General features: G+C 36.4%; 1 protein-coding gene across 2 annotated transcripts in view; it reads right to left on the minus strand.

Moving 5' to 3' along the window:
* Positions 1 to 4,186: 4,186 nt before the first annotated feature.
* LOC128218228 (uncharacterized) overlaps positions 4,187 to 20,093 on the minus strand; it is a 48,385-nt gene continuing 32,478 nt past the window's right edge. The window contains exons 1-3 of one of the 2 annotated variants that reach the window (XM_052925837.1): positions 13,981 to 14,073; positions 8,686 to 9,689; positions 4,187 to 5,738 (exon numbers count right to left, since the gene is read on the minus strand). In XM_052925837.1, the coding sequence (XP_052781797.1) occupies positions 4,888 to 5,738; positions 8,686 to 9,682 (1,848 nt within the window). In that variant the 5' untranslated portion in view covers positions 9,683 to 9,689; positions 13,981 to 14,073 and the 3' untranslated portion in view covers positions 4,187 to 4,887. Of the gene's footprint in view, positions 5,739 to 8,685; positions 9,690 to 13,980; positions 14,074 to 20,093 lie in introns of those variants that run through there. The other variant, XM_052925836.1, reaches the window with a different exon arrangement.

A 20,093-nucleotide genomic window follows, 5' to 3' on the forward strand; every position in this document is an offset into this window, starting at 1 on the left:
AACAAACTAAACATCGAAAATAGTAGTATAAAAGTATAGAGTACAGTTATCATTGGTAACATAGTTAGTTCACAATTGTGTTAAATGTTGCAATATTTATAAACACACTAATATTGCTCAGTATATGTTTCTCCGATCCCTCCACGATGCCCGTGTATTCTTCGTGTAATCGTAGTTGGGGTCATAGTCGCGAAAAGGTCCACCCACGTCTTCCTGTTCATTGTTTTCACTGCGTCGATCCCAATAACTATGATCCTTTATGTCACAATGGTAGCGATCATCGTATCCGGAATCGCCCCTATAGTCCGTTTCATGTCCATATGCCCGGAACCCTCTATCCTTGTGGTTGGGGCGGTTATGTCGTCTGTCACGGTGACGTGGCGGATTGCTCTGCTCGTCCCACTCTTCCCTCGTCACCCACTTCCGGTACTTGATCCCATTTGGCCAAAACATGTCGTCGTTGATGATAGGCTCCAGTTCTTCTGGCACGTTTATTTTAGCTGATGAGCCATTTTTTCCGTAAAACATACGGACGTGAGAAATGTATACGTTGTTAAGTTGAAAGTAGTCGTAAATGTCTTTTTCTACAGTGTGACTATCAATATTTGAGATATAGTACGAAACGTTTCGGCGTCTTCGGACTGCCGTAAAATTAGTGTCCGCTGCATCTTGTCTACTAGTATTTGCATTGTCATTTCCTGGATCTTTTTCTGGAGTGACACTTATTTCCATGGAAAGACTTTCCGGACGTGCGTGCGTAATTCCGGTCGTCGAGCCGTCGTGCGCCATTGGGACGCTCGTCTGCACTTGTCTTTCATCTGCTGCACGTTTTGAAAGCATAGTCTTGCGACGTTTTTCAGTTGACAACATGTTCTTGTTTGGAACCAGCCTTGTCATAGCCGTGTTTCCGGAGACATTTTCTTCCCGAGCTTCCGAGTGGTTGATGTTCTCGGTCATTATAACTTCTGCGTATGACTTCGACTGTGGGCTGTTAATCACTTTGTCCCCATTAGCATCTGGTTTAGAAATTGGGGTGGTTGCGGTAACGCCGGAGCCGTTGGTTAACTGTTGCTATTGAGGACCCAAGCCGTTTTACGTCGGTCTGTAGTTTGCTCAGTTCAGAGCCTGCGGTAGATTCCGGCATCCTGGATAGAATACTTCTAACCGTTCCGTTCAGTACTCTGTGGTTGACTGCTAGCTGCGCCATATCCGACTGAATTGAAGCTATAAGCACCGAATCCTTCGCCTGCTGTGCAGATATTTTCAATATTTCTGAGTTCATGTTAGAAAGGAGGGCGAATAGATCGGGCTGAGTTAGTATATCTTTTGACGATAAACAGTCGTTGCTTAAAAGTATTGTGTCGTTTGAATTGGCTACGTTTACAAATATGTCCATTATTTCCCTAGTCTGTTCTCCACAAATGAAGGCATTGAGCACATAACAGTCTTGTGCGCATTTCTTTTCCTTTGTAGCATGAGAAGAGTTCCTACGGTTCACGAGACGAGTGGTCGGGCAATCCGGAAGTACTCGCGCCCGTTCCGCCAGTCTTTTTCTATATTCGTCAAGCCTAGAGTAGTCGTTTCTGCAGAGCCGTAGGATCTCCCGTACATAGTTTTCACGTGCCATTTCCGCAAGCTTTTCATCCGTCTCTTGGAAAAACTGTTGCGGGAGAGGGGCCTGTGAAAGCTCCGCATCCGGGTCCTCGAATGATGCGTCCTCGTCGTATATGGTCGAGCACTGGCTCGCAGATCGTTCGCGCTTAATCCTTAAAATGCTTTCATTCACTAACATTTTCGGATCCGTTTCGTCGGGGTCCGACATCTTGAATGTGCACTAATCCCGTTACGTGAAGCTAACTGTATCTTCAATCATTACATACAGTTAGAGGGTAATCCTGCCCTGCGGCTATTCAGATAACCAAGCGACGTGACCGCTGGGAAGTCAGCCTATTTTCAGCAATTAACTTAACACCCTAGGCAACTGTTCATTCTCTAATGTGTGTTTACATATTTCAAACAAAGAACTTTTTTTCTATTTTCGTAACAGCTTGCAAGTTAAGTTATAGTTTACAAAAAATGTATTTTCGACAAGGTGGAAGACACTTATCTCTACAGTTTTATCCAAAATGTAATCACTTATATCCAATATATCCATGAATAAACACTTTTTTTCTATCCCACGGAATTTCGCTCAACTTTAACAACCGGAAGCGGAAATGATGCGCCGATAATACGAAAGTTATGGTGTTTTTACATGACCGAAGTTTTGTCAACGGCAAACAAAGAGAAGTCCTATTCAAGTTTAAGTTACTCCCGCAACCTTCTGAGGTGCCTTCTTTCCGGGGATTGCATCAATCCCGAATATGCAATTATATTTGTATGATCTACATCAGCATACGTTTTACATAGTAAAATAGGGCATTACATGAATCGCACTCGTCACTACTTTTATCCATCCGGGCCGCATTCGTTTTCTTTTCATAAGTGCGCCATTCAATAGATATATGATTTCTAAGGAACTTGTCATTAGTTGAACCAACATGAATCAGTGTGCACCCTAGCTATTTTTTTATTCTTATTTTTTTAATGCTACCGTTTAACATCCGTTTATACATGTTTCCCACAAGCCGGTCTCTACTTGTGGTGGAGGCTTTGCCTTTTGGCGGTTAACCAACCCATATATAGTGTTAAAATAAAATAAATCCTAAACTTGTCAACTTATTCTTGATGACTTTGATTTTGATATATATTTTATCCTAAATTCATCACTAGTTCAACTGGCTTGCGGTCCCCATATAACCTTATACGTGTATACTACATGATCTTCATGAATGCAAGTTCCTGGGTGCAAGCGTTCTTTAGTATTTGAGCTGAAACCATTCTCCAGCTTTAGGTTAACGTCAACATATCGTTTTTTACCTGAAGGTTACTGCGACTTTGACCTTTGACCTAGTGATCTCAAAATCAAAATATGTTATGTATGACTTTTAAAACTAAGAATGAAGTTTCAAGACCCAATATATATCCGATGGATATTCAGCCTTTGTACTACTACTACTACTACTACTACTACTACTACTACTACTACTACTACTACTACTACTACTACTACTACTACTACTTCTACTACTACTACTACTACTACTACTACTACTACTACTACTACTACTACTACTACTACTACTACTACTACTACTACTACTACTACTACTCTACTGCTACTGCTACTGCTGCTGCTGCTGCTGCTGCTGCTGCTGCTGCTGCTGCTGCTGCTGCTGCTGCTGCTGCTACTACTACTACTACTACTACTACTACTACTACTGCTACTGCTACTGCTACTGCTACTGCTACTGCTACTGCTACTGCTACTGCTACTGCAACTGCAACTGCTACTGCTACTGCTACTGCTACTGCCACTGCCACTGTTACTGTAATGATAATGATAATAATAATAATAACAATTATGACAAACAAAACTTCATAAATGAACAAATCAGCAAGCAGCTTTTCTGGGAAAATAAAATTAAGTAATGTTCTTGTCTATTTTTATCTTCACTAAATACTTATTTTTATCATTATTTATTTTACACTGATTGCGACGAAAGTTTTTGTTGTAATAATATGATAAGTAACCCTCGTTGGGGCGATGTTGGGGAAAGTGGGGTCTTGTTTTGTGTGGAGAATCCGGTAAAACAACACCTGTGTAAGTCCATACTAATAATCTTTTTTAAGTGGTCTACATTTTCTTGTGTAAACTACCATATAACTGGGCCAGCCAGTGTTTAAATCAACAGCTTCACCTGATTAAATTCAAGAACGGCTAATTTCTGATTAACTAAAATAAATTGATTGAAACTCTTTCAGGAATACGGCTTATTATTCGACAAAAAAAATATGTTGACCACTTACAATAATTGGAAACAATTAAAATAATGTCTACCGCTTAAGAGTTGGTAGATCAAAAACGGATAGCTATAATATCAGTTAATGATCTATGAATTGCAATGATACATTACTTATTAAACAGGTTGCATGTTTTATTCATAAATCATGAGTGCAATTGGAAATAAATAAAACACAAAGAAGTCCAGTAATCAAGGTGGTACTAATATTATTGTTGTAAACGCTGTGTTTATATTTATTCTGGACCAGGGGGGATTTACAATTAAAATTCAGTTGGGCTATTTATACAAATACAACTGAAAGCTTTAGATATTACATTTATATTGCTTATATTTAATTCAATCACTTATTTTAGAATGTCAATGCTGTAATTCAATCACTTATTAATTATTTACAACTAAATGATTTTTTTTGCAATATGCAAAATAAAACATATAATAGAGTGTCTACTGTTCAAATATGTACAACATGAGACTACAAGTATATGACTTATGTTCGGATATAAACTATATGTTTTATCTTTTCAACATCTTAAGTGAAACATTGATATTTAACATTTACCATGCATGTGATTATAGAAAACAAACAATGTTTCTTAATGTATAAACCCAAAACCAATTTTATTTCATTTTGACCAGAAACTGATTCAAATACTTGTGGTCCAACAACTTATTGGTATTGAATTCGAAACCCTCTATAGTGGAAGTTTGAAGAGCGCATCACAAAAAATCATATTCAAGATTTAAAATGTAATTTGGAGCTGTACTTTAAGACAGCTTGACACGGTGATACATAACCGTATGTGCATTGATATTGAATAATATTTTAGAATCTCTGAGCTCTTGGTTACATAACAAAGATAATCATATTACAATAACTACAGACGTAGCTCTTTAAGAACCACTGAAAAACATACGCCTGTTCATAAAAACACATAACATATTTTTAAAATGACTTCAATTTAGGTTAGTGTAAATGCAATCGTTACGCAACTTTGAAGACTTTCACGAAATTATCCAATTCAGGGGCGCCATACATACTGCTGGTGACAAACATCATCTTCCTCAGTGGACAGTAAGCCACAATGTATGGCATCTCTTTCCCCTCTTCTATCTCCAGCAGTTGGGTTATCGAGCCGGTGAGCGCGTCAAGTAACAGGATGTTGTAACTACCACTCCCACACACAAGCAGCTGGTTGTCTCCCACGGCTGTTAGACCACGTGGATATTTCAGTATCGGGTCTTGGTATGACTGGAGCACCTCCAGTAAGATGCTCATCTTGGTTATGGTGTTGGTGCCCTGGTCTGAAACATAAAGAGTCTGGCTCTCTCTAGTCACTGTCAGATAGTTGGGATACTGAAACAAAGGTTTTCCACTGCTGTCGCTGTCAACACTCTTCTTCACCTTTCCCTTCATGTCCATCAACACAACCTTACCTGGGTTGGTAGAGGACACTATCAGGTTGTCATCACAGAAATCTATTCCAAAACATTCTACATCCACTTTAACAACATCCTGTAGTGTTACCTTTTGCTGAGTAGAAACGAACTGTATCTTCTTCAAACAAGGCATAGTGACGACTGCCCTGTCCCCGGGCAGGAGACACAGGTCCCACGGATTACCTGGCAGTGTCACCTGAGACACCAGCTTGTTATTCATCGTGTCAACCAGCTTTAATGAGCGATTGTCGTAATCAGACAGCAGTAGCCTGTCCCCTGGCAGGAGGGACACACTGGTCAGGAAGCAGTCATGGGTGTCACTTGATGCCTTTACTGGGACGTCAGGCAGCTTACTAAACAGGGAATAGCTTAGGTCTGCACGGCTCTGGTTTAAGGCTGAAATATCGAAATAAACTGTTGATGAACAAAACTTGCAAAAGAGTTTATTAATGTCCGCTTCACTGGTATTTAACATTAAGCAAACTAAGATATGTTTATAGTAAACGCATGTATCTATTGATGTGTTAATGACCTTGATGGAACATACATGTATGAAACAATATTTACAATATAGCATGTGCTTGTACACAAAGAGATCTTTGAAGCTAATAATAATCTTCTTGAATTGTTTTCAAATATGAACTGAGTAAACTGTTTAAACATAATTAATATAATAAATTACACAAGCCGCCTGTTGTGTATTTCATATATCTGAAAACTATAACTTAGTTTTGGTGATAAAAAAATGTTAACTCAAATGATATAAAAAAAAAATCATACTTAAAAGTGTGTTTTTATTAATCCTTTAATTTGAATACGAATATGTATATAAACACACTTTTAAATTTGAATGAAATCAAAAGACTATTACAGTAAATACTTTGCAAAATCTTGGTGTCATAGTTTGTTCTACATCAGTAAGATGTAAAACAACAGTTCGTTTCCGGCTTTCCGCCCTTCTTATTTTCGCCCGTTATTTTTAATGAGTATCACCTGCTTTGTCATAACACACAAGTAATGATCACACTGACACTAAACTACTTTATGCCTCTCTTATTTCGATTCTAATCACAAACAAGTCCTAAAGTTATTTTTATGAAGAAACATCCCGCATAGGGGGCAGTATCAGCCAGGGAGTGTACGGTGTAACAATATGGGACAGTGTCAATCAGTGAAGTACACGGTGTAACCATAGGGGGCAGTATCAGTCAGATAAGTATAAAGTGTTACCACAGGGGCTGTATCAGTCCGCGAAGAGTACGGTGTAACCATAGGGGGCAGTATCAGTCAGAGAAAGTATACGGTGTGACCATAGGGGGGGTGCAGTATTACTCAGAGAAGTATGAAGTGTTACCACAGGGGCAAAATCAGTCCGAGAAGACTACAGGGTAACCATAGGCGGCAATATCAATCAGAGAAAAATACGGGGTAATCATGGGGGTAAGTATTAGTCAGGGAAGTATACGGTGTAACCACAGGTGATAGTGTCAGTCAGAGAAGTATTCAATGTTACCACTTGGGAAAGTTTTTATCAGAAAAGAATACGGAATAACCACATGATTTAGTATCAGTCAGAGGAGTATAAGGTGCAGCCACAGCGGAAAGTATAAGACAGAGAAGAATACAGTACAACCAGAGGTGATAGTATCAGTCAGAGTAGTATACCGTGTAACCATAGTAGATAGTATAGTCAGAAAAGAATTGGGTGTAACCGCAGGGGATACTATCACACAGAGAAGTATAAAGTGTAACATTAGCCAGAAAAATATATGGTTAAACCATAGGGGTCAGAATCAGTCAGCGAAGTAGTATAATGTATTCATAAGGGGCAGTTTCAATCGGGGAAGTATACATTGTAGCCATAGTGGTATTAGGCAGGGGTGCAAACAGTTTAACCATAGAGGGAAGACTCATCAGTCATAAAAGTATTCTGTGTACGCAGAAACCGTAGGGGGGCATTGTCAGCCAAGGAAGTTTACGGTGTTAGAGTTATGGACAGTATTAGCTATATGAATTAACATTGAAGTCCTATGTTGCAGTATCAGTCAGAGACGAGTACTGTTTAAGCATAGGGGGCAGTATCAACAAGAGGAGAATACAGTGTAACCATTGGGGACACTGCAAGTCCAAACAGTAAACGGTGTTACAATAGGGAGCAGTATCTGTCAGAGAAGTATACAGTGTAACCATAGGGGGCGGTATCAACATTAGAAGTAAACGATGTAAAAAAGGGAGGCAGTATCAGTAAGAGAGAAGTGTACAGTGAAGTTTTAAGGCATTAATATATAATTAATTAATTAAGGTCAATTATATACACAGTGGGGTTTAAAGGTACCGTAAATTGTCGTTTTTGAAACGCGTCAGATCGTATACTTACGTCTGTAAATCGTGTATTTGGTGAGTTTAATAATTTATTTTTATTTTTTACGAGTGTCCGAGTAGTGATTTGGTACTCGGGTACTCTGTTGATTGATCTAGTACTCGAGTACTCGTTGCCATCCCTAATATAACAAATATAATACATCTGTGACTGAAACTGCCGCCTATGCTAGGGCCTAAAAAAAAATACATTTGGTTCGGGTTACCTGACCCTACCTACGGAATAGGCGCCGACCCTACCGTTTTTATAGTCCGTTTGAAAAAAAAATGAAAAAATAAAAAAAAAATCAAAAAAAAAATCGTTTTTTTTAATTGCTTTTTAATATTAAGTTTAAACCTTAAATGCTTGTACAGAAGATAGCTTTAACACCATTCTCCAATGATGAAAATTATATTCTTATATAAAACCTAATAAAAAAAATAAATAAAAAAAAATAAAAAGCCTACCTACCCTACCTATTTTTTTTCAGGATGTAACCCTAACCAAACAACTTTTTTTAGGCCTAGCTATAATATAATACAGAGACCTTTTAATAATAGATATAAATATAAGAAAATAATCTCTGACCGACACTGCTACCTATGATGACAACGCTGTACCATTAATAAATGTTTATACCTTCTTAAAATAGTCTAAAAAAGTGAAATAAAGTGAATTTATGCAGTGTTTGAAAACAACGCATTTTGAGGTCATACCAAGACATACGCTGTGTACTTTACACTGCAGATAAGTTATTCAATATTAAATAGAACACATAGAACACTCACAGGCACAGAACACATGAACACACACACACACACACACGTTCAAACACACGCTTCCGATTTTGGATTAACTTCTGTTTTAAAGGAAATTATACAAATCCAAAGTGACATGGAGGGCAATAAAGTCACATGGCGTAAAATAAAAGATTTAAATAAAACATGAAACCTAATTGTAATATAGCTGCTTTGCGTTGCTTACCTGACACCTGAGGTTTTGTCTGCTGGTCTGCAAAATCTGACGCCACCTGGTCTGCCAAATCTGACGCCACTTGGTCTGGCAAATCTAACGCCACCTGGTCTGCCAAATCTGACGCCACCTGGTCCACTCTGCCAATTGCTGTGCATGAAGCCAGCAGCTGTTCTGTGGTGGGATCCCGTGTGAACTTGAAGTATGACACACTTCTTTTACCTCTGATGTCTTTAAGGGCTGACTGAAAACCGACTAACTCCTTAAATGCCCTTGTTCCAGATATGAACAACTGGTTACTGTTGACCTCCTTGGCTTGTAGCTCGACCTTGAGATTCTCAGTGGCAGCTTGTATGTCTTGGCAATTTGATTTTAGTTCACTCAACAGGCTTTGTGATTTTTGTTTCTTCTGCTCAATTTCTTCCAGTAGCTCTTGTTCCCTCTTATCCAGGTATTGGTTGATATCATTCCTGAACTTTCGAAGCGCCTTGATATTTGTAAAGCTGTCTTCATCAATAGATTTCATGCTCGCATGTATGTTGTCTGAAAGGTTGCCGATGTCATTGACCACCTGGACAAGTCCTGCCTTCAGACCGTTGTATTTTGGGCCCTCCTTGTACCGCTTTGCCACTTCAGAAATCCTTTCAATAGTGCATGAGCTGTGTTCTTTCTCAGCCAAGCAGTCTCCACACAGAAGTGTCTCGTGATTGGGACAAAAGTATTTTATGAACTCTTCGGCATGGCGTTGACATGTTTCCGTAAAATGCTTATTCTCAGTCTCTGGTTGGAGTGAAGAAGGCATGGTACTCTTGTCCTGAAGAGGGTGGCTTTTGGTAAACGTCATGTTCCTGTGTACTCGGGCACAGTTGGAACACATGAACTCCTTGCAGACGGTACAGAAGGCATCAGGAGGGATGTCCTTGCCATCGTTCGCACATGTCTGGCAGAATGTGTGGTCAAACACTGATCCTGTTCCCTCGGGTGACTTTTTCCCTGAGACTGCATCCATCTTGAGTCTAAAATCATAATTTGATTGTCAAATATAAACTCGGTTTACGAAGTTCTAAACGAATTACAGGAGCGAACCCAGGAGTTGATGTTTATATGAATGGAATTGTTGACAGGGGCTGAGGGGAGTACTCCCCACAGAAAGGTTTTAAATTTGAAGGCCGCAATGGTGCATTATTTGCATATATTCTTCTGCTATACTGAAATAAAAGAGAAAACATGGACAAATTAAGTGAGCATGCGCCCGGTGCTACCCTACCCATAATGTGCTCGTGATTTTTGCCGTCAACCTGGCACCACCCCCACAATTGATTTCTACAAATAACTATAGTTGAAATCTAGTGGAGAAAATGTTCGAATATCACACAAGAATGCACCATTTCAAATTGAAGGTATCTAAAAGTTTGGTTTGAGACCTCCTGGAAACACTAACAAGAGCTGTCATATGACAGCGCGCTCGACTACGCAGCTTTAACTTAAAAGTGAATACAATAACGATGTAATATGTGCCTGTCAAAAGCAATCAAACAATCAAATTAAAAAGTGAACAAGAATCGCGATGTGACAAAACTAGGTTTTAAATGATTGGCAGTAGAGATTCAGTTCCAACTGCTTTCTTCTATTTTTTGTAACAGTGACCTTGATTCTAAGGGCCCAAACACAATCTCATAAAAATCCTCCATACACTCTTCCTACATATCAAGTTTGGTCACAGTATGTCAACCATAACTGAAACTGTAATCTATTTTTAGTAACAGTGACCTTGACCCTAGGGGGCCAAAAGGCAAACCATGAAAGCTCTGCATAAACTTGTCCTTTATACCAAGTTTGATCACACGTTGTCAACCCTTACTTGAGTCATTCAGTACTTACCATGTTTCTTTTTTAACAACAGTGTCCTTGACCTAGACCAGAGATCTCGGGGCCCAAAACACAATCTCAGAAAAGGTCTCTATAAACTCTTCCTATACACCATGTTTGGTCACAATATGTAGACCCTTACTTAAGTAATTCAATACCAACCCTTTTTCTATTAATAGTTTCATTGACCTTAATCGTAGGTGCCTCAAAAGCATTCCCATAAAAGGTCTCTTCGTATATACCAAGTTTCGTCTCTTTATGTCAACCCTAGCTAAAATTGTTCGATACATAAGATGCCTTTGATGCTGCCCTCCCACCAGCCCGCCCGAACAATGACGCAAGACATTCAAACAACTTGTTTTCCCTTTATGAAAAAGTGGTTAAGAATATAAACATGTGTTTTAGAAGGAAATTAAAATAAAATCAATAAAAAAAAAATCAAGGGCCATAATTTGTATTTAGGGTTAAAATAGAGTTATGTTTCTTGTTGTAAGATGGTCGGCAATAACTTTGAATTTTATTAAGTGCATTGAATGAAAGGTGTAGAAGTTTTTTTTATTAAAATCCCAACTTGCCCTTAACTTTAACTTGCCCTAAAACTTTGACCTAAGTCAAACAGGGGCAATAACTTGTATTAAGGATAATATGGTATAATGTAACCTCATTGTGTGATGGTCCTGAACATTTTAGGTGATGGTCCTGAACAATTTTTTGAAGTATTAAGTCAATTGAATGAAAGGTATAGAAGTTATTAATAGATACCCGAACCTGTCCTAAAACTTTACCTAAGTTCCATAGTCAATCAGGGGCCATAATTTGAATAAAAGATAACGATTTATCTTACCTCCTTATGTAATGGCTCTGAACAACTGTGTGAAGTATTAAGTCAATTGAATGAATGGTATTGGACTAATAAGTGAAAATCCCTACTTGGACTTAAACTTAAACCTGCCCTAAAACTTAGTCCATACAAAGGCCAGGATTCCTTGTAAGCTTTTTTGGTACGACAAACTGTTGGCAACATGGAAACATAAAAATGTCGGAATAAATGAAAGTCTTTCTAAGTCCAGTGACATCGATACCGGGATTTCTGAAGAGAGTATTATATATTACCCGGTACCGACTGTGACGTTAAACCCGGTACCAACATAATCCGGAATCATAAATTGTGCCATTTTTAAGTTACTCTAACATAAACTAATGGTGATATGAAGCGTGTCACACGTGTTGCCAATTAATGAATGTGTGAGCGCCAGTGTCGGGATGTTCATTCCATTTTTTAATTGCATCAAACAATAAAATGTTTATTGCAATATTTATTTTGCATATATACCACTTTATATTAGAAAGTTCGGATTTCTTTTTAAATCTGAAGAAAATGTTTTAATAAAATATTATGCTACACCGAATTGTTTTTAACATTATAGCAGTTAGCACTTAGCTAATGCTAATATTATAAAGAATGTTATATGATTAAAGTGTCTTTTTATTCAGTACAAAATATGTTGCTTTGAGTTTTTCTTAGTTCTATGTTTTTGGAAATACTAAAAGAGAAAGTGTTCTGTTACAATTATGTACAGTAACATGATTTACACAATATTTCATTTCTTGATGTATTCGTATATTTCTATAGGGAGAAATTTGTGCATCGAAAACAAGGCATGTTGTGAAGTAGTTTTCAGAACAGCATTTTTGAATGAGACCACAAATGACATAGGGTTTAAGGCAGCAATAAGATACCGCAATTAGCCCTTTGATTAGTCTTTTATGACACGTTCTTTCATGGGTCAGTATAACTGATTACTTCAGAGCCCGTAAACGTCAGATCATAATTGTGTATTTATTAATATTAAAACACTTAAAACACTTAACGAGTGTTAAAATATTTACTCGTATTTGTTTATAACTCTGATTAATTCATTTAGTTATGTATATTGTTTATTCAATAATTTGATATATATAAGTCGGATACACAGGAAAATGACCCAATGCTGTGAGACAAGTGCAATAAACAAGGGATGCACAGCGGGGAGTTATCATGCCGCATATACCTGAAGTTAAAATATTATAAGATGTATACATTCTCAACCGTTTCACTGTACTTATAATTTCCTCATATTTGGAATGAACAGAACCTTTCTCAGATAGGCATTTTGTAGCTGTTATATTTGAAATCAGACCAGAACAGACTATTTAGTTTGATCTAAGCATTACAAGCTTAAGGCATGTAGACAACATAATTGCAAATTTAGTGTATACGATTTTGCATACATATAAGACCTATTACCCTTACCTTTTAAAGATCAACACACACTGGATGTTCATTAAAATGAATTATTTCTTTCCTAATCTATTCAACAAACAGGGCCTTTTCATCTTCTTTGCTAGGGGCCGAAATTAGGCTACTTCACAATTGGAAAAAATGGCATATTTTTCCAATTTCCAGATATTTTTTTCACAATTCCCAGATATTTTTCCCAAAAAGGAAGATCTTACTTAAAATTTACAATAATAATTTATTCTGTTTGAGCAATTTTTTTTTCTTTTTTAGTTAACATAAGAAGAATGCTGTATAATTTTAACGTTATTTGAGGACCAATTAGTCCGTATTTTGTTATCAATTCTTTAACTCTATTTAGAACCAACTCTATGAAGATTAAAACTAATCTCCCTCCCTCTCTTGTCATTGCGTCATGTTAAAAAAGTGAAGTCAAAGACATGATTTCTCCCCAATAAGATCTACATGCGTATCAATTGGAAGTCCATACATTTTAGACCTTTCAACCTTGACCCTGTGGAGTGTTTGTACACATTTCATATTACAAAGGTCAAACATTTTATAAAAAAATCAGCTAAAGTAGACGCACGTGTATGATAAGAGGATACCTTGACCCGTGTTTAAAAGGTGTCTTCAATCCTCATATGTGGAATTTACCATTTTGAGACGTTTACGCATTTAAATTTCCCAATTTGCAGAATTTCACACGTTTAATTTTCACAAAATGAAAAGGTAGGCCTCTTCACAATTTTTGGTGAAAAAGTCCTGCCAAATATCACACTAGAATTAAAAGATAATTACTATTGAAATAAAATATATTGTATTTAAGATTTACAGCTTGATAAAAGTGTAATTTTAAGGTGACTGTCAACCTACTAATACATGTTAATTACACTATTTTTCGTTCTTGAAATCAAACTCTCTTTTCTGTTGTTTTTTAAGATATTCAAAGTCATAGTTGATTATTGTGGACATTGATAACGGTCCTATCGATACCGGGATTTCTTTAGAGAATATTATATTTACCAGTATCGACTATGATGAAACACCCGATATCGACATAATCAGGTATCATAAACTGAGATATCGGATTTTCCCAATATCGATACCGGGTACCGGGTTTAATCACCACCCGAAAAAAAATACTATTTTATACTTACTTTTTTTGACTGTTGAAGAAAGTCCTTTTCGATAGTTACTCGAATATCTTAAGAACACAACTTATTACTTTCAAATGTGGTTGTATTATTTAAATAGTTGCAGTTTGGATAGTCAACGAATTTCAGGCGGCTTCAAAAACGAAAGTTGTAACTTCCTTGATAAGAAATAAGGGAGGTTATCATGGTTGGTGCTAAAACCCGGTACCCGGGTTATGTTGATACCGGGCTGCGTGATCAATAAGATCAGATGATAAATCCCGGTATATCATGGTCCGCTATTTATTGCAGATTGAAGTAATGAATATTCGATAACAAAATCTGGTTTTAAAGGCATATGTTAAAGTTTTAGCACCTCCGTTAATCCTTGTGAATCCCATGATACATTTAAGTGTCTATTTCCGTTATGCCCAGCAAGCAAGGCTAAATGGGTCCCATATGGGCTGCATCTGGGGAAAAAGCCCATATGGGGCCCATATAGGAACCATATGGTTGAAAATGCCCAGATGGGACCCATATAGCTGCTCGTCTATATTAATTGGATACACAAAGGGAAATGAAGATCATTGTTATATGAAAATATGTAAACATCGATACTATGTGAAAAAAGTTCATTATTTCATGAATCGTCTTCACATCTTTTGCCATGATATGCCCCAGATAGGTCCCATATGGGTCCCATATACTCGGCATTATCATTATAGTAGGGCAGTGTTCCATGGTAAGGCACGATGTTGTGGCGATGATACATACATACACAAGGAACAGATATTTTTCCGTATTTTCATTTTTTTTTATTATTTCTTAAATATAAACTTTTTGCAATTGTGTTTTTAGTAGCAATTTAGTCACAAATAAAAAAGGATGCAGAAAAATTTGTCACGTGTCATTTTATCGACGCGCGGATGATGAACGTGATTGAGTAAAAAACAATGGTTAAATTCATCTTTAAAGAAAAGGTAAAGGCTCTTATTTAACTTTTAAAGCAACTTGTATTTATATTTATAGTAATTTGATTTTAAACAACTGAATTACTGATGACTTTCATGTAGAAATATTGTTTGTGCTACGATTTTGTATTTTGTCATATAATTTCGCGATAATATATAAATTATAAAGTAAAGGCATTGGGGATGGCAGATGCCAAAACAAAACTAAAAAACAACAACGGCAAATTAATGGTTATGCACCTTTGGGGAACCTATTTACATATAGACCTCCAAAGAGACTTTAACATGTTCTTTTCTCTTGAACGGATTCTGACAATCATTAATCTTTTATTCAATTTTAAAAGTGCACCTAGGATCGAGGCTGTACGAGGATATGAGCCAGGGTGAACAGCCTGCCACTGCTGCTAATGGTGATGATGATGGCCCTGTTACAGCCAAGACCAACACCCCCCAACATTCCAGCTACCCGTTCATTATTTGATGCTCGTCAGAGCAGAATCCAAGAAGGTAAATAGAAAATTCTAATGGAATGTAAAATGGTTTTCATAATTGAACCTTGCATCTTTTTATTATTATAAACATTAACAAACAGCCAATCACATTATTGGTTTAATGGTTCACTGTTTATTACCTGAAGTGTCTTGTTTAAATTTCAATTTTTTGACAGAATGTTATTTGTTCCAGATCGGGACACCTGGATCTTTGTGATTTTGGAAAACCAGCAAGAGCAATTGCGACAGCATACGCAGCTCCTGCGTCTCATCCTGGCGAAAGGTTAAGCACAAGATGCAGTTCCGAGTGAGTTGCCAGAGGGGATATCTTTCCCCCTATAAACTGTGGTGGATTTGGCAGCCTTCAAAGAGCGAAAGTCACAAGCGAATGCTGCAACATCCGTTGTAAGTTTCCCAAACATAGTCGATTGATTTTTTTTAGGGATGCAAACGAATATTCGAATATTCGAATATTCGATCGAACGTTTAATATTCGAATGTCAAAATCGGTATTCAAATATTCGATGTTTTTTTGTTTAATTAAAAAACCTTTTCCATACAACTGTGTTGTTGTATATATTCGCTTGCATTGTTTTTACAACGATTGGTCCCTAATGCCAGAGGTGTGAACGTGATGACACTATACACGCGTCACATAAGGAACACATCGTCGGGGACAGTAAACAGTACCCGTAATTTTACGACATCTGGCTATTAGACAAATGACATCAAACAAGTTTCAATTATTTTCGGTAAATTTTAATGACCATGTCAATCAATGATATACGGAAACAGCTATCAAAGTGGTATCATGGCTGCCAATTTAACTGTGCAATAATCGCCGTAATTATATGAATGACATGTGCTGGTTTTGTGCTCTAAACTGTTTTCCATGTTTCAACATAACGTACGCTCATGCTATAGAATGTAACTGTATAGAATAGCATTTTAGGACATTGTTGTACAATAGATGAGTCGATATGCAGGGTTATTTTTGTTTTATTATTGAACTAATTCCTGAGTAGGTCCGGTGTTTCTATAGTCATGCTTAGTAGAAATCAATCCCAGAACGAGGCTGCGCGTCCTACAGAACGACCATCTGTTGGTGCATCACGATATTCAACCGAAAATTTACAATCATGGCCTAGTTTACAAATACAAATGCTGTTATATTGAAATTAATTAGGATTTTTGTTTGTTAGGAATATTTTGCTTTTTTATGGATTTATTTTCTGTAAATAGGGAATTGCAGGGGCTAATTTGGGGGAAAATCAGCGTCCGTCGCGTGTACCAACTATGACAAAAGCCCCGGCTATATCTGTAGCGAATACATATAGTAGTTTACTGCATTTTTGAAATATTCATTTTGATCATCGAATATTCGAATATTCGATCGAAAGAATTACCGAATATTCGAATATCAATTTTGCCATTCGTTTGCATCCCTAATTTTTTTATGAGGTGTCTTTAAATTTAAAAATGCATAATTTGAGCTTTAAAATTACATTTTGAAGTGACATTATTCATTTAATTTTGTTTTTTAAACGTGATCTGATATTATCAATATAAGGGCAGGCACAAAAACTGATCTAGTATAGGGGGCACTGACAGTGCTTCAAATTTTAAAATTTAATTGTACCACATTGAGTGTGATACTATGGTTCTGCTTGAAAGTTTTTGCTGTTTTGCATTTATATGTGGATTTACTAGCATTTTCATGCACAACTTTTTGTTCAAGGTAAAATACTTGGCAGAATATGGTGGGAGTGGTACAGAGGACACTGTTTCCCGGATAATGAAGACGGTGTTGACAACAAATCTGGCCCGCCAATACTGGACAGACTCCACTTGATAAACATCTTTTTCAGTAGGTGGTTTTGTTGTTGTTTATATTAAGGTGTGCTAAATGAAACTACATATGCTGTGCATATACATCAATGGATTTTCAAAAAAATATAACTGTCGAGTATTAGTGTTAAAAAATGACAAACTTTTTAAGATACCTATCTAAATTTATCTGCCTAGCTAAAATTACCATATATAGTTGACGATAAAATGCTGCTTATTTATTACTAAACATTTGATAATCACTTTGATGAAATAACTGTCTCAGATATTCATCTATCCACTAACACTATTTACAGGATGTCTACAATTGAACCCAGCAACACATTTAGAAATGGAGGGGGCCATATAGTAGTGGCTTTCCGAGTCTCGAGGTCGTGAGATTGGCGGCAAAGACCGAGCAAGGGTCACCCCGATGCTTCCTATGTAGAATGTTGACTTATTTACTTACCATTAAAAAATCGGATTTACGACTCAGAATTAAACCAACAAAAATTGTCGGAATATTTTTCAAATTGATTAATATGTACATTATGTATGCTTCTATTGTTTTATCATAAACACATCAATGTTGTGTGACATGTTATGTAGTCTGTATGCAAAATGTATCACAATAATGTAATAATGAGATATCTCAAACTTTTTCCCTAAATTTTCATATCGTTAAGGGTTGCAAGAAGAGCATTTCTTATCTATATTTATAGGCAAATCCATGTTGCTTTTACTTAAGAGACCCATCATAAAGACAAATATGTTTAGTTCACATTTGGATGATTGTTCTAAAGAAGACTCTTAATAAGGGAAACCTGTTGGCATTGAATAATTATCATAATATCTCGGAATGATGTTGGTTTTTGTTTTACTATAATATTTTCTTATTCAGTATCCTGGGTACACCATTTAAACTTTGATACACCCACAATAAACTTATAGTAAGATGAAGTAAGAAATTTGGCTGAATGAAATAAGCTACTTATAGGTGTTACGCTTAAGAACTTTCGAGAAATTGGGGCCAGATGACTTTAATTATATCAACCCCATTTATTTCCCTGATGATAACAGTGATCCCAGATATGTACATGGTAGATACATGTTTTTAACCTATGGATTGAGTGTGTATATATTAATTAATCCTTCTTGATGTACAACAATGAATCAGGTCTAAATGATATAATTTTATTATGTAAATGGTTGTTATAACTTATATGCTGTTGCTCTACTTTTGTTTCATATATGTATTTTGTAATGTTACTCAACATTCATGGAGGAAATACGGATATATATATATATATATATATATATATATATATATATATATATATATATATATATATATATATATATGTATCTACTACAGATATTAAGGTGACCATATATATATAAATCTAGGCATTATGGGGACCGCTGGATTAAGGCGACAAAAATTGGTCTCCTTAATATTTTCAGTCCAGATTTGATGTATCAAATGTCAATAAAAATGTCCATTGGCAGTAAGTTGATAAGCTTGAATGTTTATTTACGAGATCATTTCATTGTTTAAAATCTTATTCTCTTTTAATATTAAAAACAATATTCTTAAACTTTTGTGTGAGTATATTTGTGTATCCATAAAAATAGCTATTAAGGCGACCAGGGAAAAATCATAATTTTGGTAAAAAATAGCTATATATTTACTAAGCATTTTTTATTTGTTTTACTTTATTTAAAGCCTATTGTACACTTTACCGAAGTTTCATTCCATAAAAAACAGAAATAAGAAATTCGATAAATCGTGTTCCATCAGCATCCAAATTTTCAAGTATACAGAAATTTAACTTTCCGGAATATAACGGAAATTTTCGGGTTTCTCCGTGGAACTATCTCCGTGCAATTATACAGTATGGCTTACATCTCTTACGGAAAGAGAATGGTAACTTGGTAAGTGTTTAAAATACATATTCAACGTTTTTTCGTTTATTTTTATGACTTTTGGACAGTAATATAAATCGTCCACCCTTTGGATGAAAAGCAAATGAGTTATCCGGATTTTGTCTATCCGAAACTAAATTACTTAAATCAACATCCGGTATAATTTTGGCTTTGTATTTTGGAGAAACTCGATTGATTTCTAGCAAACTTGGTTTACCACTACATCGTCGCTTATTATTATTTGGTATGTTCCAATCTAAAAAGGGATTTGCTCCCTTAACATCTCAGATTTTAATAAATAAAAGACGAAACGATGCAAATGCCTAACATTTTGTTTGTCAATGTCACGTCATTAGTCATTCTCATCACCTATGAATAGCAGAACAGAACGAACACTATCACCCATTCGTATTGTGGCTTTTTGCATGTGTCTTAAATTCTCATATATGATAATAAATGCAACAATAAAATATTTCCCTTATTCTGCCACAGTTATGCACCAGTCAATTGTAACCATGACCCCCAGGTCTTGTTTATACCGGGGATAGCAGGGGAAATGAGCCATGTTATTACCTTCCATGTGGACAGGCAGTGCTGACTGAATGCGGTGTTATTGTTTTTGCGTCGAAAACGGGGAATGGGCCTAACCTAGGATGTCCCCAGGGGCATTTGACGGGGAACTTGTCATTTCGTTACCTTACCATTTCGTAACCGCTGAATCTTGGTTATTTCGTAACCATTCTGTTAGTCAATTCGTAACTGTCAAGAAATGAATTTGTCATACCGTAACAACCATTTAACAAGGTGATAAATAGTACACTAAGCACCTCGTTAAGTGAATTGTTCGAACCTGGATGTATATGGCACAGCAACCAAGACACCAATTGGGAGACATTACTCAAAGTCTCCCTTATAACAAGCC

The sequence above is a fragment of the Mya arenaria genome, chromosome 14 (assembly GCF_026914265.1).
Source record: "Mya arenaria isolate MELC-2E11 chromosome 14, ASM2691426v1".
Classification (NCBI taxonomy): Eukaryota; Metazoa; Mollusca; class Bivalvia; order Myida; family Myidae; genus Mya; species Mya arenaria.